General features: G+C 36.8%; 1 protein-coding gene across 1 annotated transcript; it reads left to right on the top strand.

Moving 5' to 3' along the window:
* The first annotated feature begins 7,730 nt into the window (after positions 1-7,730).
* Positions 7,731-8,141, top strand: LOC116143838 (auxin-responsive protein SAUR64-like). The gene has a single exon (XM_031429285.1). The coding sequence runs from the start codon at positions 7,731-7,733 to the stop codon at positions 8,139-8,141; it is 411 nt and encodes a 136-aa protein (XP_031285145.1).
* Positions 8,142-22,560: the final 14,419 nt, after the last annotated feature.

The raw sequence follows: 22,560 nt of genomic DNA, 5'->3' as shown, positions 1-22,560 counted from the left end.
AACTTTTTGGTAGCAAAGATTCTTTTGTAGACTTATTGACTGTAAACAAATTATACATTTAACTTTTTGATGTGATGTAATTTCATTCATAATTTTTAATCTTGTGAATCCAAAAGGAAAAATTTTCCTTTCACGAATTGACTGTGAATGAGAAATGAGAAATGTTATTACTAGGTATGTTCCCTCCATATGATACATTCTCAATCTGAATTTTCATTTTCTATTTCACCCTTTTCAAACGATTTCTTAGTTCCTGATCGCCATCAGGAATTAACCTTTGTTGAAAGTAGTTCTACTTCTTGTGACTTTCCTCCTAGCTTACATCGACTATTTCGGTTCTTAAAGGGGATCTATAACTATTGTACTTTATTTCATGCACTCTTTTCTGGTTTGATAAATAACTGACTTCACTACGAAGATACATAGAACATGTAGAAAAGACAAGAAAAATCCTTAGGAACAATATTCCAAGGAATGGGGCCTGAACTCCCATGTGGCCTTCTAATCCACTTTATTCTTCCTCACGTGCACCTTGTTGCTAGGCTGTGTAATTCCCTTGATGCCCTCCTCTGAACCTCCTGGAATGTTTAGTTTCCTATCAGGGGCCTGGAAAAACTAACTCATTTGTTACATCTAAGGAACATTATGTGTAACACAACCAAATTGATGGAATCTTAGCAAGTGAAGATCTAAAGAGGACAAAATTATTTCCATAATCTTATCCAAGCAATTTGGTTTGAAAGAGGAAGCGGCAAATTTCCAAATCATGTTACATTTTTGGCCTTTTGTTGATTTCTATGTCTTCAGTATCTCAATCATATAGTCTAACATGGATAATTACAATAGCTTTGCATTGATAGTCTCAGCATAAGGAAGCACATGGACTTGTGCCCTGCAATTCCTGCTCTAAAAATTGGTAGATTCTTCTAATCTTGTTTGTTTGCACAAGCATGAAAGATTTTGTGCCTCAAACCATATCTAGTCAGTAGGTCCTGATTTTCTCAAGAAGATTTTGGTCTAACATAATCTGAACTTACTTCCAAAAACAACATGATTCTGTTTGATTTCTGTTTTCTCTTGGGAAGTTTAATGCTTAACTGGGACTAAGAATTTTAATGCGTTCCTCATTGGCAGAAGAAAACATGTGTCACAACTAAAGTGATATTGGCCTACATGGGTGTTGATGCTCAACAATAATCCAAACATGTTGAAGGTTGATGCTGTGCTGGAACTAAAAGCTTGAAGATGTTTTTGACGCAAACAAAATGGTGTGCATGGGGCTGGTCTGAATGCAGTAGCTTAGGATAGATTTGTCAACTTTTGTGTTAAAATTAGCTTAGGTAAACTCAGCTTATTTTGAGGCTTGGTGTCTCGAAAGTGTAATGCAGTTGTTAGAATTGTGTGGTTTAGCTGGTATTATTTAAAAGACTTACTGACAGTGGTTGTAACAGTAAGCTAAAAGTATGTATATTCAGTTTTTGTTAGCTAATGAAGTATGAATTGTGTCCTCTTCAGTTCTCTTTTTCTTTGTTAATTCAGCATAGCTAAAACACCAATATGGTATCAGAGCTTGATTAACACACCACCATCTAAGAAACTCAAAAAACCAACCTGCGAATCACCATCAAACTTCAACCTCCCGAAGAACAACTCTGTCCTAAAACTGCATCTTGGTTTCCATGGCAGCTTAGTCGGCATCTCTCTCACCTCCAGTGTTTAATGGGGACCAATATCATATTTGGGCTGTTAGAATGAAAGCCTATCTAAGAGGGCAAGGGCTGTGGCAGTATGTGGAAGAGGAGAAACAACCACCGTAGCTTGGTCCAAACCCTACTCTGAATTAGATGAGAATGTATGAAGAACAGATGTCAAAAGCTCCAAGAGCTCTTTCTCATATACACTCTGCAGTAACAGACCTTGTTTTTACAAGGATAATGGCATGTGAAACTGCAAAAGAAGCATGGGTAGGTTGAGGGAGGAGTTCATGGGAAGTGACACAACCAGGAATATGCAAGTGATGAACTTGCGGAGAGAGTTTGAGATGTTAAGAATGCGGGAAATGGAGAAAGTAAAAGAGTATGTGGACAGGCTTATGAGTGTGGTGAATAAGATCAGATTGTTGGGAGTTGAGATGAGTGATAAGATGATAGTTGAGAAAGTGTTAGTTAGCTTACTGAAAGGTTTGAGTCCAAGATATCTTCCCTAGAAGATTCAAAGGATCTCTCACAAATCAGCCTTACCGAATTGGTCCATGCACTGCAGGCTCAAGAACGAAGAAGGTTGATGAGACCAGAGGACTCCAATTTAGGTGCAATGATGGCTGCTCAAAAGGGAATGAATATGTTGGGAAGCAATAGAAAGCATGTTGGAGACAAAAGAGGAAAACAGAGAACCAGTGGACAGTGGGGAAACCTGAGTGGAGGAAGGAATTATCCACCATGTTCTCACTGCAAAAGGAAGGGACATCCGGAGAATAGGTGCTGGTTTAGACTTGGGATCAAGTGTAGAGGGTGAAAACAGTTTGGGCACATTGAAAAGGTGTGCAAGAACAAAGGTGCACAGCCATCACAACAAGCACAAACTGCTAAAGATCAATAGCAGGGTAGTGAACCTGAGCAGTTGTTTGTAGCTTTATGCTACTCAATGTAGACCAGCAGTGATGTTTGGCTGATAGACAGTGGTTGTACTAACCACATTGCAGCAAAGTTAGAGAACATTGTTAGACTGGACAGAACTTACAGCTCCAAAGTCAAGGTTGGAAATGGTGACTATGTGGAAGCAAAAGGGATTGGAGATGTTGCAGTCCAAACACAAGCAGGTACTAAGATTATTTCAAGTGTCCTATTTGTACATGAAATTGCACAAAATTTGTTAAGTGTAGGTCAAATGTTAGAGAAGAATCACACTTTACATTTTCAAAACCACTCTTGCATTATAAAGGACTGTGGGGGAAATGAATTAATGAGTGTTAGGATGCTGGGAAAAAGCTTCCTGGTAGAGTGGAAAAAATCAGTGAATTTAGCACTAACCAGCAGGGCTAAAGAATCTGAATTGTGGCATAAAAGGTTTGGTCACTTTCATTATTTGGGAATCAAAGAACTCAAGATAAGAGACATGGTGCTAGACCTACCCGAAATAGAGGAGAAAAGGACCTTGTGCATAGCCTGCCAACTTGGCAAACTTAGCAGGCCATCATTCCCTTCGGATCAAGCTTGGAGAGCAAGTCAAAAGCTGCAATTGATCCACACTGATGTGTGTGGTCCTATGAAAACTGAATCTTTAAATGGTAGTAGGTATTTTGTACTCTTCATTGATGATTACTCAAGGGTGGCCTAGGTATATTTTTTGAAGCAGAAAAATGAGGTGGCTGCTGTGTTCAAAAAATTCAAGTTGCTGGTGAAGAATCAAGCTAGAACATTGATCAAGACCATAAAGAGTGACAATGGGAGAGAATATACCTCAAATGAATTTAGCACAATCTGCAATGAAGCTGGAATTTAACATCAGTTCACAGCCCCGTACACTCCTCAGCAGAATGGTGTTTGTGAGAGAAGAAACACAACCATTATGGAAATGGCCAGGTGTATGATGGTTGAGAAGAATCTTCCTAGAGTGTTTTAGGTTGAGGCTGTTAATACAGCAGTTTTCCTCCTAAATAGGCTGCCCACCAAGGCAATCAATCACCAAACACCAATTGAGGCATGGAGCGGAGTTAAACCAGCTCTGGGGAGTTTAAAAGTATTTGGAAGCATAGCCTATGTCTTGATTCTAGCAAGTAAGAGATCCAAATTGGATGATAAGGCTGAAGTTGGGATATTTATAGGCTACAACAGCAACACTAAAGGCTATAGAGTTTATATCCCTGAGTCAAGAAATATTGTAATTACTAGGGATATAAAGGTTGATGAAAGTGTAGTCTGGAACTGGGAAGAGAAGAGAATTGATGTGCAGGCTGAATCAAGACAGGAAGAGATGAGTGAGGGGCTGATCCGAGAGGCAGATTCTGATAAGGATGAAGAACATGTAGCAAGAGGGACTAGATCCCTGGCTGATGCATACGAAAGGTGCAATGTGGCAGTGGTGGAACCTAGAAATTACCATGAAGCAGTCAAGTCTGAATTGTGAAAGGCTGCAATGCAGGAGGAGCTCAACATGATTGATAAAAACCATACCTGGAAGTTGGTACCAAGACCTGAAAAAAGGAAAGTAATCTAAGTGAAATGGATTTTCAAGCTGAAAATCAATCCTGATGGATCAATCTACAAGCACAAAGCAAGGCTGGTAGTTAAAGGTTTTGCACAGCAACCAGGCATTGATTTTTCAGATACATTTGCCCAGGTAGCCAGGCAAGACACTATCAGGTTGTTGCTTGCACTTGCAGCCCAATTTGACTGGAAAATTTTCCAGCTGGATGTCAAATCGGCATTCTTGAATGGGTGGATTTCATAAGAGATTTATGTAGAGCAACCTGAAGGCTATAAGGTTGAAGGAAACGAGGATCATGTGTACTTGCTGAGGACCCAAGTGAACTGCATTTTAAAGCTGCTAAACGTGTGTTGAGGTATGTGAAAGGAACCATCAGGTTAGGCATTTGGTTTAGGAAATCCAGAAGCCTGAAACTGTTGGGGTATACTGATAGTGACTAGGGAGGATCCTAGGATGATGCAAAGAGTACCTCTGGCTATGTATTCTACTTGAATCAGGGTGCAATTTGCTGGTTGTCAAGGAAGCAGGAGACTGTGGCACAATCTACTGCTGAAGCTGAATATGTCTCTGCTGTAGCCGCAGTGAATCAGACAGTCTGGCTTAGGAAGATGCTGGATGATTTGCAACAATTGCAAGGTGGTCCTACATTGATCTTGTGTGATAACCAATCAGCTGTGGCCATGGCAAAGAACCCTGTACTCCACGACAGAACTAAGCATATCAAGATAAAATATCATGCAATAAGGGAAGCTGAACAATGTGGTGAAGTGAGGTTAGTGCACTGTAGAGGAGAAGATCAAGTTGTTGACATTATGACAAAAGCTTTGTCCAAATCCAAGTTTGAAGACTTAAGGCTAAAACTTGGTGTTTCCAGCAAAAGCATCAAGGAGGAGTGTTGAAGGTTGATGATGTGCTGGAAGTGCATTGTGCTGGAACTAAAAGCTTGAAGATGTTTTTGACGCAAATAAAATGGTGTGCATGGTGCTGTTCTGAATGCAGTAGCTTAGGATAGATTTGTCAACTTTTGTGTTAAAATTAGCTTAGGTAAACTCAGCTTATTTTGAGGCTTTGTGTCTCCAAAGTGTAATGTAGTTGTTAGAATTAGCTGGTATTATGTAAAAGACTTACTGACATGGTTGTAACAGTAAGCTAAAAGTATGTTATATTCAGTTTTTGTTGGCTAATGAAGTATGAATTATGTCCTCTTCAGTTATCTTTTTCTTTGTTAATTCGGCATAGCTAAAACACCAACAAAACATATGCTCAATATCGCAACCAGTTATTCAGGTGATGATCACATGGCCTTACTTCCAATCAACACAACACAAGGAAGACAACAATGAGTGGTCCTGACTATACTTGTGAATATATATATATATCACAGCTGCCCACAAACTTCAGCACAGCAAATACTCCTGCTTAAAAACACAAGCTCCATAACTACTAAGTTCTAGTTTTTCCGAGGTCTAATTCCAACTTGCAATCATGATCAATCCAAAAAGGCTTATTGAACTGGCAAGGAAGTGGCAGAGAATGGCTTCTACAAAGCGTAGGAGAATCTCGTATCCAAGAAGTTTTGTTGCTGATAAAGGCCATTTTGTTGTGCATACAACTGACAAGAAAAGGTTCATGGTTCCCTTGAAATATCTTAGCCAAAATGTCTTCATAGAGCTCTTGAGAATGTCTGAAGAAGAGTTTGGTCTTCCAACTCAAGGAGCTATCACATTGCCTTATGATAGTACCCTCTTGAAGTATGTCATTTCATTGGTACGAGGACGCATGCCTGCAGAATTAGAGAAGGCTTTACTCACTTCCATATCTATATGTCACCAGTTGGCATCATGTTCACTTGCACAAGGACAAAGCCACCACCAACAAACACTGATATTTGGTTATTGAAAATATTTTTATAGTAATGACTCTATAGACTTATTGACTGTAAACAGATTATACAATTAGCTTTTGATGTGATGTAACTTCATTCATAATTTTTAGTCTTGTTAATCCGGAAGAAAACTTTTTTCTGTCAGTATTGACTGTGAATGAGAAATGGATTTTTCAGATGAATGTTTCTTGTAACCAATAGCAACAAACTACTTGTACTAGTGAATTGCAAATTTTCGTTTTACTAAATTCCTTAAAATTTATTTGAGTTTCTATAGATCAATTTAATCAGTTACCGTAGTTTACTCAGAAAAGCAGGGCTGCTTATAAGCTGTGAAACTTATAAAGGTACTAAAGATTTAACGAGGACTAGAGGGAATGATTTCTTGAAGCTAAGTAGTTGCAATGTCCTAACTACAGGGAAGGAAAAGTTTGACTTGAATAACTGATTTTAGTTATGTTCCCTCCATAATCTTTTTCTATTTCACTCTTCGCAACAAGATTCTTAACTCCTAATGCTCTTGATCTAAATTTAGTTTCTGGGATGTAATATTAATCTTTAGGAAGAAGTCATCACATGGCTGCTATTTATTTAAGTCATTTTTTTCTATGAACATCTTAACCTGTATTGAATGTAGTTCAATTTCTTAAGATTTTCCTCCTGGATTATATCAATTTTTTATCTCTTAGAGAGGATTTATAACTATTGTACTTAATAATAGAATTCACTTCGAAGATACATTGAACAGTAAGAGAAGACAAAAAAAATCCTTAGGCAAAATATTCCGAGGAATACGGCTTGCTAAAACTAACTCATTTGTTCCATATGTGCAACATAATCAGCTTGATGGATTCTTGGCAAGTGAAGATCTGAAATAGACAAAATTATCTCCATAATTTGATTCAAGTAGTTGGTTTGAAAGAAGAAAAAGCCAAATTTCAAATCACGGTAATATGCTTGCCTTTTGTTGCTTTCTTTGTCTCGTTTGTGTTCAGTATCTAAATCATTTAGTCTAACGTGGGTACTTACAATAGCTTTGCATTGATAGTCACTGCACAAGGAAAGCACATGGGCTTGTGCCTTGCAATTACTGCTCTATAAATTTGGCAGATTCTTCTAAGATTGTTTGTTTACATAAGCATGCAAGATTTTGTGCCTCAAATCATATATAGTAATTTTTTTTTTTTGGGTAAGTAATCATATATAGTAATTAGGTCCTGCTTTTATCAAGAAGATTTTGGTCTAACATAAGCTCAACATACTTTGAATAACAACATGATTTTGTTCGATTTCTGTTTTCTCTTGGGAAGTTTAATGCTTAACTCAAGTGGGACTAAGAACTTTAATGCATCCCTTTTGGCAGAAGAAAACAAATGCATAACAACCAAGTGATTGTGGCCTACATGGGGCTTGATGCTTATTGCTTAGCAATAATCAAAACATAATTGATGATCACATGGCATTTCTTCCAATCAACATAACATAAAGAAGACAAAAATAAGTGAACTGGGTTATACTTGTGAAATTATATATATCACAGCTGACTAACTTCTGCATAGCACAGTTAGTCGTGCTTAAAAACATAAGCTCTATAACTCAAAGTTCTAGTTTGTTAAAGGTCTAAGTCGGATTTCCAATCATGATCAGCCGAAAAAGGCTTATTGAACTGCCAATGAAGTGGCAAAGAATGGCTTCTGCAAAGCGTAGGAGAATCTTGTATCCAAGAAGTTTAGTTGCTGATAAAGGCCATTTTGTTATGTATACAACTGATGAGAAAAGGTTCATGGTTCCCTTGGAATATCTCAGCCAAAATGTCTTCATAGAGCTCTTGAGAATGTCTGAAGAAGAGTTTGGTCTTCCAACTCATGGAGCTATCACATTGCCTTGTGATAGTACCCTCTTGAAGTATGTCATTTCATTGGTCCGAGGACACATGCCTGCAGAATTAGAGAAGGCTTTACTCACTTCTATTGCAACATGTCACCATTTGGCATCATCTTCTCTTACTCAAGGACAAGGCCACCAGCAAACACTTATACTTGGCTATTGATTTTTATTTTTATTTTTTTTATTTTTATAGCAATGGCTTTGTAGACTTACTGACTGTAGATTTCAAGAAGGAAGCTTAAAGAAATGAACGAAAAAATGCAGAGAAGAAACAGAGAAGTTTTTATAACAAGCTCTACTTTTTGGTAAAGTGTTTTTCATTGATTCTTTGAGACTGTGAGACAAGATATAACGCTAATGACATCTAAAACGCACCGTTTTACAAAACTCCTCAGAGTTTACAAAGTAACCCAAGTCATCCTTTACATTCTTACAATTGCACCCCAGATTTCTACAAAACTAAGTAAAACATAAACTATACTCAAGTATAAAACAGAACACATAAAAACAGAGAACGTCTGACATCTACACTCTATATCACAATATTTCCCCTCAAACCAAACACTCTAAGAAACCACCAAAAGGTGACCAATATCTCTTCTGCAACAACATCACACCACTGCAGCAGTAACAGTTCTCAACAAATCATCTCAAAGTGCTATAACTCCAGTAACACTACTCTTGACAGTTATCACAATATCTCCCCTCAAACTAAAACACTTCTGTAAACACAACTCTCAACAAATTTTTCTCACCATCTACATTTCACCACTTCTATACTTCACCACTGCAATAGCATTATTCAGCAGTAACAATGCACACCAAAACACAAACAACATTGTTCAGCAGTAACAAACCCCCTCTTACTGATCTTAAAGTATATGGTTGCAGTTGCTATCCGTTTCTTCGGCCTTATCAACAACACAAATTGTCATTCCATATGAAGAAGTGTGTATTTTTGGGGTATAGCCTTGATCACAAGGGTTACAAATGTATGACTTCCTCTGGGCGCATTTACATAGTCAGACAAGTTAAATTTAATGAGAGGGATTTTCCATTTAAATCTGGATTTCACAATCAAGTTGGTCCAGCCTCTGTTTCAAGTGTTATCTCCACTGCTCCAGTTGGTTCAAACTAGTCCTTACCGAAGGTTATGACTGATTCTGGTTCTATTTCACAAAATCCAACTGATTTAACTTCTTTCACTAATGATGTTGTAGGATCTCCAGAAGTTAAGTTTAATGTTCCTCCAGCAAGAGTAAGTAGTCAAAATACTGTTATTGGAAGCTATCAAGAAGTCAGATCTGATGATTCTTCAGCCAGAGTACTAGGTGATATATAGTTGGAGGTTGTTCTACCTTTTCCAGCACCTTCAGTTCCCAAACCAGTGCCCAACAACACTAATGTTCATAAGATGGTTACCAGATCCAAGTTTGCAGCAGCTCAAGCATTGATCTCTACACATACAGCTTCACAACAGTTAAAAACTGAAGGAAATGCTACTGCTTTTACCACTCTTGCTACTCCTAATTTGGTTAACCAATTACAGTCATCTGGAGCATCAACTCTGCCATTTCATTGTACCATCCTGAAGGAACCAAAAACTGCTAAAGAAGCTTTGGAAATTCCAGAATGGAGACAGGCTATGGAAGTTGAGTATCTAGCCTTAATGAGAAATAATACTTGGGAAATGGTACCCTATGAGGATGGAATGCATGTTGTAGGCAGCAAATGGGTTTTTAAAACGAAGTTGAACTCTGATGGTTCTTTATAGAAATATAAGGCCAGTTTAGTGGCCAAGGGGTTCCAACAAACTTCTGGTCTAGATTATTTTGATACATTTTCCCCGGTAATGAAGGTAACAACCATTAGCATTATGTTATCTTTGGCAGTTTATTATGATTGGGGAATTCAACAAATTGATATTAATAATGAGTTTCTCAATGGAGAGTTGACAGAAAAGATTTTCATGGTTCCACCTGTTGGGTTTTCTGATTCCTCTCAATCACAGCAAGTTTGTCGTCTTCATAAGGCTTTATATGGCTTAAAACAAGCCCCAAGGGCATGGTTTGATAAGTTGAAAGGCGCCTTACTGACTTGGGGTTTTGTTAACTCTACCTCTGTTGTAAGTTTGTTCTACTACAAAAAAGATTCTCATGTGCTTTATTTGTTAGTTTATGTGGACAATATATTGATAACAGGGAATAATCCTTATCTAATTGATCAAGTTATGAAGGATCTTAATAATCAGTTTGCTCTTAAAACTATGGGAGCTGTACATTACTTCCTTGGGTTTGAGGTTCAAAGAAATCAGTCTGGTTTACTGCTTACTCAGAGTAAATATGCGCAAGAACTGTTAGAAAAAGCTCGAATAGAAGATTCTAAGCCATGTATCATGCCAATGGCCACAGATTCCAAACTGGTGAGAGATGTTGGAAATTTGTTTGATAATCCTACACTGTTTAGAAGAATAATTGGTGGTCTTCAGTACTTAACTCTATCCCGACCAGATTTGGCTTTATGGTTAACAAATTAAGCCAATTTCTCCAGAATCCAACTGAAGCTCACTGGACTGCTTGTAAGAGGGTCTTACGATATATAAAAGGTACTCTGAATTATGATCTTATCTTTAAGAGAAACAAAGAGTTTAATATTGAAGCATATGTTGATGCGGATTGGGCGAGTGATGTAAATGATAGGAGATCCACAAGTGGATATGCTGTGTTTCTTGCAGGTAATTTAGTTCAATGGAGTTCCTGGAAACAGAAAGTTGTCTCACTTTCATCCACTGAAGCTGAATATAGGGCTTTAAGCCAAGTAGCCATTGAAGTTGTATGGACTCAACATATTTTCAAAGAACTTGGGATTGAAGTTAAAAATGTACCAGTTATATGGTGTGATAATATGAGTGCTGGTGCACTTTCCGCAAATCCTGTTTTTCATGCAAGCACTAAACACATCGAAATCGATGTTCATTACGTGAGAGAATTAGTAGCTTAAAAACAGCTGAATGTACAATATGTAGCTTCAGAGTTTCAAAAAGTTGATGTTTTAACTAAATCCTTTCCTGGTAATCGTTTTGGTATGCTGTGCACTCAACTGAATGTTGTTTGTGATTTGTCAGAGTAATGTTACTGTAGTAGTTTAAGATGATTTGTTGTGCATTGTTTACTGCTGAATAATACTATTGCAGTGGTGAAGTATAGAAGTGGTGAAGTGTAGATGTTGAGAAAAATTTCCATCAATTGAATGTTGTTTGTGATCTGCCGAATTAATACTACTACAGTGTTTTAGTTGCAAAAGGTTGAGAAGATTTGTTGTGCATTGTTACTGCTGAATAGTGCTATTGTAGTGGTGAAGTGTAGATGTTGTTTGTGATTTGTTGTGCATTCTTAATACTGAATAAAGCTATTGCAGTGGTGAAGTAGAGACGTGGTGAAATGTAGATGTTGTTTGCGTTTTGGTGTGCATTGTTACTACTGAACGATGTTGTTTGTGTTTTGGTGTGCATTGTTATTGCTGAACGATGTTGTTTGTGTTTTGGTGTGCATTGTTACTGCTGAATAATGCTATTGCAGTGGTGAAGTATAGAAGTGGTGAAGTGTAGATGTTAAGAAGAAACGGATAGCAACTGCAACCATATACTTTAAGATCAGTAAGAGAAGGTTCTTGTTGAAAATGAGTTGATAAGGTGAGGCACCATCAATTACTGCTGAAGGTAGCCTATTTAGCAAAAGGCTACTGTGGCAAAAACAATCCACCAGAATTTGAGAGGCATGGAAGCATGGGCTAAAAGAGATAGACCAAACTCAACAATGGATCTATGTTTCCTCTCCACTCTCCCATTTTGCTGATGGAGATAAGGACAAGGATGCCGAAATTGAATACCATGTTGTTGCAAATACTAAGAAAAGGGTCGAAATTCCCCACCCGAATCAGTTTGAAGACACTTGATTTTAGTCCCAAGTTGATTTTCAACGAAGACATGAAATTGCATAAAAACATTACAAGCTTCCGACTTAAGTTTCAAAGGGTAATTCCATGTGTATCGGCTGTAGTCATCCACAAAAATTATATAATACCTATACCCTTCATTGGACAACATGGGAGCTAATCCCCAGAGATCAGAATAAACAAGTTCTAATGGGATTTTTGCTCTTGAGGTGGAACTAGGAAAATGACACTGCTGTAGTTTGCCAAACTTGCAGGCTTCACAAAAGAAATTTATATTACTGTCATCAGGAACTTTTACATTCAGTTTCTTCAAAACAGAGTAAAGTGTCTTAGCACTTGGATGCCCTAACCTGGCATGCCATAACTCGGCAGAATCAAGAACTACAGATTTCTTATTACAAGCAGGGACATCATGAGTTAAACTAGTAAAAGCCTTGGAAACATCTTGGACTAAACAAGGTTCTGCTATGATTGAATTTGGAGCTGCAATCTTTATTACTGAGGGTGGAACTGCAGACTTTATTCCAGTGGAGGCATCAGAGGATTGCAATGATTTCTGGAAAGTTTCTGTTGGAACAACTAATTGATATAGGCCATCTTTAACTAGACCTTGTAGTAACACAGCTTGAGTGCGCTTATCCTTTACCAAACAATATTCAGCATGGAATTCAACAATGACATTATTATCTTTGGTAATTTGTGAAATACTCAGCAGATTTTTAGCTATCTTAGGCACACATAATATGTTCTGAAGTTTCACAATCCTATAGGAATCAAATGAGGGCAGGAACATCATACCTATGTGTGTGATAGGCAATGAGTCTCCATTTCCAACCTGTACCTTAGAGTTGCCCCTGATAGTTGGATTTTACCACCATATTTGAAGGGTCAGCTGTCATGTGGTTGGAAGCCCCTGAATCCATATACCATGATTAATCATTAATGGTTTGAGGAGTGGCAATAGACTGTCCAATAGTTCTTGAAGATGAGCTAACATTTGCATAGACTTGCTGAGATGAAAAACTAGAATGGTCAGTGTTAACAGCAGGACCATATAGTGGGTTATTTGCAGATTGATGGTAAACAGATAAGTGTGATGTGGAGTGCACAAGACCAGCAATTTGTGACGTTGATGGAGTACCACCAGGAGCAAATATTTGACCAGGATATTGTTGAGTCAATGAGAGACAGCTATATGCTGAGTAATCATGATATCTAGCAACTGAATTATGAGCACTCTTCAACAACATGGAGTTGGAAGCAAATAGAACTTGAACAGGTTCATTTGGCCTTATAGGGAAAGAGGAACCAGGAGGTTTGTGACCTGTGTGCTCGTAATTAGAATTAGCTGCTATGAACCCTTGATAATCATGATCAAAACGATGATAGTATTGCAGTGCCGAATGCCCTGTCTTTCCACACACTTGACAAACCAATCTTGGCTTAAAATAGCCTCTACCTCGTCCTCTTCCTTTATTAAAGAAAGGTACACTCCCAGGAATAAAATGTGAGGTAGGATTATAAGGAAAACTATTTTGTTCAGCAATGAAAGCTCCTGACATCTGATTTCCTACACTATACTGAGAGAGAACTGGAGATTCACTAATATTAGTCTGAATTTGCTGAGGCATTACATGCTGAGGCACAACACCAGGATAAGCTGCAGTTGGTTGAAATCCACTAGAGGGATAGTGTAAAGGCATTCCGGATGAAGTTAAATTCAGACTTGAACCAGTTTTAGGAGGTTTTTATCTTGAAGCCATTAAGGCAGAGGATAAATGCTCATGAAAATTCATCATTGCACCATGTTGTCTTTCTAAACGCATTTCATGTTTATGCAAAAGGAACTGAGCTTCTTGAAGTGTCGCATGACTACTATTTGACTGAAGATTTGCCACAACGGCATCATATTCTGGTCCAAGACCATCCAATATATACAGAAGCAGTTCTTCATCATCAATATTCAATAAACTTGCAATTAATTCATCTCCTAATTCCTTCATCCTCAAAACATATTCATTTATACTCTGTGACTCTTTTTTAGTTGTCTGTAACAAGTTTCTCAAATACAAGGTTCTTGCTTTAGAGAAAGATTGAAAATGTAATTCCAAAGTGTTCCAAATTTCATATGCACTATGACATTTTCCTACCTGTCTAAACATTGACTCAAAGATGGAAGAAATCAGCCAACTCACCAAGAATTGGTCAGTCCGTTTCCTCATATGGTACTTAGGGTTTGGCTTCTTAATCAAATCTTCACTTCCTACTGTTTTCTCAAATTTAAAGATTGAAGGACAAGGATTCTCACCGGTTACAAAACCATCCAATTCATGAGATATCAGTGCTGGTAGAACTTGCGAACGCCAGTAATTGTAATTTCTGTCAGTCAATTTCATAGTCAGCGTGTGAAGTGAAGGTTAAGCTGCTTGGGTCTGTGCATTTGCATTACCAAACTGCTCCATCTCTGCTTTAGAGATGTTATCAGAAAATTCAGGATTTGGATTTGCCATTGACGTATGTCTGAGGCTTTGATACCATTTAGATTTCAAGAAGGAAGCTTAAAGAAATGAACGAAAAAATGTAGAGAAGAAACAGAGAAGTTGTTATAACAAACTCTACTTTTTGGTAAAGTGTTTTTCATTGATTCTTTGAGACTGCGTGAGACAATATATAAAGCTAATGACAGCTAAAACGCACCATTTTACAAAACTCCTCAGAGTTTACAAAGTAACCCAAGTCATCCTTTACATTCTTACAATTGCACCCCAGATTTCTACAAAACTAAGTAAAACATAAACCATACTCAAGTATAAAACAAAACATATAAAAACAGAGAACGTCTGACACCTACACTCTATATCACAATACTGACTAAAAACAGATTACACAGTTTACTTATTTGCTGTAATTTTATTCATAATTTTTAGTCTTGTAAATCCGAAAGGAATTTTTTTTGTCCTTTCTTGTATTGATTGTGAAGGAGATTTGTCTAATAACTGATGCGAGTTATGTTTCTTCCATATGATATATTATCAATCTTTAACTTTCTTTTTCTATTTCAGTCTTTGCGCCAAAATTCTTAACTTCCAATGGTCTTTTTCTTTGATGATATAAAAGAATTCGTTAGGAAGAAGTCATTATATTACATGGTTAATTAATTTGTGTCCTTATTTCAATGAATTAACTTCCTAACCTTTATGAATGTAGTTCTGCAGTTCTACTTCTTATGACTTCATCCCTAGCTTATATCAATTTTCGTGGTTCTTGCTGCAGATATATCGCCTTTGTACTTTATCACACTGTTTTTTAGGTCCAAGAAGTGCATCGATAAATAACTGAATTCACAAAGAAGATACATATAACAGTAAGAGAAGACGAGGAATCCTTAGGAACAATGTTTCGAGAAATGGCTTGGATAAACTAACTCATTCGTCACAGCTGAGGAAAATTATGTGCAACATGATCAATTTGGTGGAATCTTAGCTAGTGAAGATCTAAACAAAAGACCAAACTATTCCATAGTTTTATACAAGTACTTTGGTTTGAATGAGGAAGCAGCCGATTACGGAATCATGTTAATTTATTTGCCTTTCGTTGGTTTCTATGTTTATGTTATTTTCAGTATATAAATCATATATTCTAACCTGGATAATTACAATAGCCTTGCATTGATAGTCACAGCACAAGGAAGTACATGGCTTTGTGCCCAACAAATTGAACGAAATAGAGACGCAGCGAGAACAAACAACAATAAAACAAATCACAAATAATAAACAAAGAGAAAATAACACGTGTGATTTGCCTTGGTTTACCCAATATGGGCTACGTCTAACCGAGTCAATATTATTGTAATATTTCCTCACCTCTCTCGTTTACAATGAATGAATTGTCCTATGATTTGCTATCACACTCATAATAAGAAAAAAATTTGTTTATATATTAGGTTTAAGTGACAAAGCTTAGTTTTACAAGGATTCTTATTTCTAAGCTCAACCCAATAAAGAATTAATAACTTAAAAAATCATACAGCGATTATACATAGAAAAGGCCCAAACCCATTAATGCTGAAGTAGTAGACAATTCCAACACAATTTTTGCTCTAAAAAATTGGTAGATTCTTCTAGTATTGCTTGTTTGCACAATTATGCAAGATTCTTCTTATTCCTAATCTTCATCAAGAATTACTATCTGTTTGATAATATATAATATAATTCTTTAAGAAGAAGTCATCACACAGGTGCTGTTAAGTAAATTTTCTATGAATTTATTGAGCTTCGTCTAAACTAGTTCCACTTCTTTTGAGTTTCTTTCTAGTTTATGTCAACTCTTTTGGTTCTTATACAGAATCTGTAACCAACTTACTTGTCATGTACTCTCTTTTGGCCCAAAGTAAGTTCCTTGATAGATAACAGAATTCACAATGAAGATACATCGAACATTAAGAAAAGACAAGCAAAATCCTTAGGAAAAATATTCCAAGAAATGGGGCCTTGCAAAACGAACTCATTTGTTCCATATGAGGAACATTACGTGCAACATAATCAGTTTAGAATAGCTCAATCGCAAAAACAGAGAGTGTAAAGGCTATGTAATTGGAGTAAAGGGTATTCTTTTATACTAGCACTGTTGGAGAACCTTGGCCATCACATTTAGAAAACAATCAATGATCAGGATCAATCTTGGAGCTTTATTATGAGGTGGCATCGTTTAAGTAATGCCCAGCAACATCGTTTTGTGCTTTATCATTCAACAGAAACTAAGAAGGTTTTTGGTTAGGTGGAATGAAAAAGGGAATGGGAATGGAATCTCATTTCCTTGTTTGGTCGGACAAAATCTAGATCAGATTTTTGATTTAGAGAATAAATCCAACGGTACCTACATTAATTGTCTATGAATACTATATGTATCTATAACCGTCTTTGGAGAGTATTGGAGCTGGTCTCCACAGGTCATAGAAAACTAATTCCAATAGAGAAGATACCATAGATTGGGAGAGAGGAAATGAAGATTGATGCAGCTTATCACATTTACATGTTCATCAACATGCAATATTGTGCACATAAAAGTACTTAAAAGAGTGAGGTAATTTAGTAACAACATGCTATAGAATTTGATTATAATGGTGCTCAAGCCTACACCACAACAATATATGTTTTTAAGGAATATTGGTATAAGTTATAGTGGTCGTGTACACAAAATTCTTAACAGAAGTGATAAAGTGGGCTTGGATAGAACTCACTCCCAAAAGCTAGCTGAAGGGATAAGGCAGCCTAATCACTTATATACACTATAACAACCCACTATTGGGATGATGTGGGACAAATTCAACTTCTAACACCCTCCCTCATGCTCGGGTTGCAAGGCCGGGGTCCAAACCTATCATCCTCCCAACCAAAGAGGGGAGAGAAACAAACGTGACTCTGATACCATGATAGAATTTGAGGTGAGCCTAACTCATCACCCAATAAGGCCTTGTTGAATGGGAAGATTACCCCATCTTATAAACCAGTAGACTTGAGCATGCCTAGTCGGTGTAGGACTCTAACAAGAAGCACATGCACATGTACACTTACTTGTGAACTACAACAAGGACCTTTCGAAGCCTTCTTACAGTAAGATGGAATGATAATACTACTAATTGAAGATGAAACTTATCTTTTTTATCATCATTGGGAGAGAACAATATTCACTTGTGTGTGTTATATCTAGACATTCAACGTGCAACTTTTCAGGACTAAAGTTGAGATTACTGAGATTTGAGGTGAAATGACTTCCAGTGCCAGAATCTAAGTACTATTGAGGATCAACAATTGATCAACAATTGAGATTGGTTGAGCAACGAAGGACATTGGATTTGTAGAAGAGGAGTCTAAAGAGACAAAAGAGGATAAAAGAGTTTGTAAAAAATTATTTTATTTTTTCATTAAAACTGAAAGTCAGTACATCAATTGATCTGGAATCTAGATTAGTTGAAAACGTAAGAACAAAGGCTGATAATAAAATGTTGTCGTGTCTTTACGTAAAACTAACAGAATTTTTAACTTTCGTTAGCTCTAGCCTTAACTTCTGTTATAAGTCTAACAACTCCTTTAACAGTTAGTTATTTCTCTTAACAACTCCAGTACTTCAGTTTTTTCTTCTCTTTAATACTGAAATCAAAACCAGCTCTGCAACATTAGCTACTCATACAGTTTATCACCAAATATTATGTTAAATTGGATTTACTGAAAAACATAAAATTAATTTTATGTGATGACTAGTCACTTTATTATTAAATATTATCTGACTTTAATTGAAATCAAACAAGAAGAACATTACAAAAGAACTGTAGATATTACTACAAGTAATCCTTTCTCATTTGTGTAGCCCAAATTGCTTTTAGAGTAATGAATAAGAGTATGATGGTCTGAGAAGGATAAAGTGAATTAACTTGGAAGCAGAAACAAATAAAAGAGTCTCATTGATGAGCTACAAAAGCAAATTTCCATGGATAAACTGGAGAAATGTTAAATTGTGAAGTCTGCGGTGCCGTTTTGAACTCAAGTAATGTGCTACCGTTTTGTGAAGCTCCAATAAATCCTGGCTCTTTGATGGACGCATGATCTAATGGCTCATAATTCACCCAGCAGGTTAACGGTACAAAAGAAGACACTTTCTCAAATTTGTGGCTCTCTCAATTTCTCTGTGTAATTCACGATTGTAACCTAGTGTGTTAGAGTTTTCTCATTCAAGTTGTTCTCCCTGTGTAAATCTGTCTAGAATCTTATTGAGGGTTGAGTATTTCCTTCAAGGGTAGAGATTTCTCTAGGGATTTCAGATTTGCGGTGTAAAAAGGGGGCAAAGGTGAGTGAGCGATTGAGGTTAAACTTGAGAGTGAGATTTGGTTTGTAATCTGTAATCTTGAGGCTCTAATCATAGTGCAGCAAGTCTCCATATTATGGAGCTCAACGTTGATGTAGCTTGTTTGATCTTGAAAAAGTGAACCATAGTATATTGGTGTGTTGTTCTTGATTCTTTACTTTTCAGTTTGTGTTTGATTGATTAGTGTTCAGGATTGTTCAATTGGACTTGATTTACAACAAGAGATGTATGTTAGAGGAAAGATGAGGTGCATCTCAATAATTAGGGAGGTTTGGAAAAGTATAAAAGCAAGTGACCTTGAAGCCTTATGTAATGATCAGAGAGGCACACGCTAAACCAACATTCAAGATGCCCTATTTAATGATCAGAGAGGCACATGCTAAACCAACATTCAAGGTGTTGGGAACCTGGTAAGTGAGAACAGGTGAAGATGATTTTCCATTAGAAGAAATATGTGCTCCAAAATTAAATCCATGTAGTGAAACTAAACAATACTGGTTTGGTATCCAGAGTCATGTATGCTGCAACATAACCTGATACATGTTTCTCGTCAAGGAATCTCTTGAATGTCGATGTCAACCTCGCTACTAGGGCGCTTCCATATGTGCATTTGCTTGATTGCTTCAAGTTTCGCCAACACCAGGTTTACCTCATTGCTAGCTGTCCTCCTCGCCTTATTATCTTGCTTATCACTGCCCTTCATGCTCTTTTGTTGCTTAATAAGAGCTTGAAAATATGTGTTTTGTTAATGATTTAATTGGATTATTTATGGGAAAATTAATATAAATTTTGAAATTTGAGTTAATTATTTCATAAATACCTTTCATAGGACCACAGGTACATTTTGAGTATTTTCATGTTATAAATGATGTTTGAATGAAGAAGAATGATGTCGGTGAAATTTCTGACAAGTAGGAATAAACGGTGCAAGAATTGGAATTGAAATGAGGAAGTTATGATGCTTTGAAGATGAGACTTAAAACTTGGAAATTCTTCAAAATGAGCATGCTTCAATGTTTTGATCATAACTTGAGTTATAGAAATCAGAATTTGATGATTCTTATGGTGTTGGAAAGCTTATTCAAAGGGCTACAAAGTTTGTGATGGTGACTTTGCCAAATTCTGAAGATTCCAAACCCATGGGACAGAAAGAACGATCATCACAGCGACCGTTTCTATCGCTGTAGTGATGGAATGTGGGTTTGGATGGGCTGTTTTATTTCTTAGTTCGAATTTGACTCGTTTAAGGCATTTAATTCTTTCCAGATTAACCTCCAAACCCTAGCACTATAAATAAGTGTTGTAATTAGTTTTTAAGGGGATTTTAAGAAGGAGAGAGAGAAGCTACTATTTTGGAGATCAGAATTTTGCAGTTTTCGTTCACCAACTATTTTTAGGCACTAAGATTCTACAAATTAACGGGTGCACTTAATTATGACGTTTCCACTTAGCATTAGAGAAAAAGGGTAAATTATAGAACAAGATATTCCACGAGGTAGAGATTACTGCGCGCATACTTATATAATTTTTTGCTCATCCATTAGGAGACAGGATTTAAAATAAAAAATAAAAAAGTAAAGGAAGAGTCAGTCTAAAAGGCTAACTAAGTGTCCTCTCTGATCCTCAGCATGCTCCAACACAGCTGGAACTTGACCTATACCATGCCTATTCATAGTCATTAAAACAGAAAGAAGGTCCATACTAGGAGAGGTTGTCCATGGCACTCAGACATTTTTCACCATCAAAGCATATTTTAGATACTAACAACTCTTGCAACAGCATCAGCCAAGTAAGCAAGATCACAATAATCACATGCACAACATGAGTGAAAAAGGAAGAAGAATCTTCTTTATAAATGTCAACAAAAATTAATAATAATTTTCAATTATAAGGAAAAGTACCTTGCCATTTACCAATCAATTGTAAGTATCCCAACTACCGATTTGAGTCCTTTTTTTTTTTTATTTTTTTTTAATTTGAATTAAAAATGGATCTTGTCCTCTGTCATTGACAATAATTCATGATTCACAATTTTTTCCCTACCTTTCCATTTTGCTGATTTTCTTTGTGATTTTCTAAAGCAATCAAATTTTTTATATTTCCCACTTCTCTTAATGTTAAACCAATTATCACACCTACAAAATTAATATAAGTACCGTAGTTAGTGATAAGTAGGATCAAATCCACAAAGAGCAAGTACTATCAACCTAAGGTATGATAGAGTTACTAAAGTAAAAATGACAAATTTTAATCAATTGATATCCTAAGAAAATAATTGCAGGAATTCTAATTACTAACTGAAACACAATATTAAAGACGTTGCCCTACAACTTTGGCTCAACTCAGGATTGGCACACGTAAAAGTCTCTCAACACCTAGGTATAATCTATCGTGTCTGCCTGTCATCTTAGTTACAGGTTGATTGGTTAAAGACTATTTTCAATTAACAAAGAGACCCGAACAATTAAAATCACTAATTGGTATAGGAAGAATAAATACAATCCATAATCCTTGTAATACAATCACAAATTTATCACACTTGAATGAAATTATAGCAAAAACATTACTAAATGACGATATATAGCAAGATTCTAATCAATATCGAAACAATTGGAAACTACAAGCAATCATTTAGAACTTTCAAACCCAATATTCAACATGCAATCAATTTGATTTCACAACGAACACAAATCTATCAAAGTGTTTCATAATTCAAATCATGCATCATATTGTAATAGTATCGAAACAAAGCAATCCTCAAATCACAATACACAACAGGCGAATCATATGTTCAATGTCTAATTAATAATCCAATTAGTCAAGAGTTTAAGTGAAGAAAACTATAGCCTAAATCTTGGTCTTGCCTCTGCCTAACGGGCAACCAGTGTGCAATTGCTCATGGTGGCACTAACGAAGGATGGAGATGATGAACGGTGGCTGGTCATGGTGGAAAGGAAATTGAGTCATCGGTGGCTGGGGGGAATGGATCGTGGTTGATGAAGTGATGGTCATAGCTAAGAAGTCCAAGAGACACCGGAGTAGTTCAATTAACGATAGCTAGCGACGACAGCCAAGGAAGACGAAACAACTCTAGAGAAGACGAATCGACAGTGGAAAGCTCGTGGGAGGTAGATCGACACAAGGGAAGACAAATTGGCACCAAAAAGTAGAAGAATTGCGGCTAAAATGTGAAGAGATAGGACGACGCAAATGGACTGACAACAACGGTGGGTGAAACGACGACATGAAGGTTGGGTAATGATGGATCTGAGTTGGGGAAGGTGAATCGACGCTTGGGGAAGGTGAATCAACACTGGAGAAACTCCAAAGTTTTCGAAATGTGAAGAGGCATAGAGGTGGAATGTGCAACGTCGTCGAAAAACGCTGGAATGACGGTGGGGATGATGACAGAAGGTGAACCGGTGCTTGGGGAAAACCAACAGTCATCGAAGATGGCCAAAATCCAGTGGAGATGCGCTAGGGTTTGGGTGATGGGCGGTTGGCTCCTTTTCACTACTATTCACTCTCCTTTTATAGAAAATATGGCAAATTACACTATAGTCCCTATACATTTAAAAAGTGACAAAATCAACCCCTTGAAAACATGACATTTTACCCCCTAATAAACATGAATGAGACAAAATCAACTCCATGGTTCGAAGCCAAATCTTGCTGATGAATCCTTTGCTGAGTGTCAAACAAGCTTATTATGTGGTTAATCAAGATGAAAGTCAGAAAATATTGGCAGGGATGAGTTTGAATTCTGA

This window comes from Pistacia vera, unplaced genomic scaffold (assembly GCF_008641045.1).
Source record: "Pistacia vera cultivar Batoury unplaced genomic scaffold, PisVer_v2 Contig433, whole genome shotgun sequence".
Lineage (NCBI taxonomy): Eukaryota > Viridiplantae > Streptophyta > Magnoliopsida > Sapindales > Anacardiaceae > Pistacia > Pistacia vera.
This window is presented reverse-complemented; position numbering and strand designations above follow the sequence as displayed.

Excerpts from the sequence above, each read along its gene's own strand:
- LOC116143838 (XM_031429285.1), top strand. The coding sequence starts at position 7,731 with ATGATCAGCCGAAAAAGGCTTATTGAACTGCCAATGAAGTGGCAAAGA.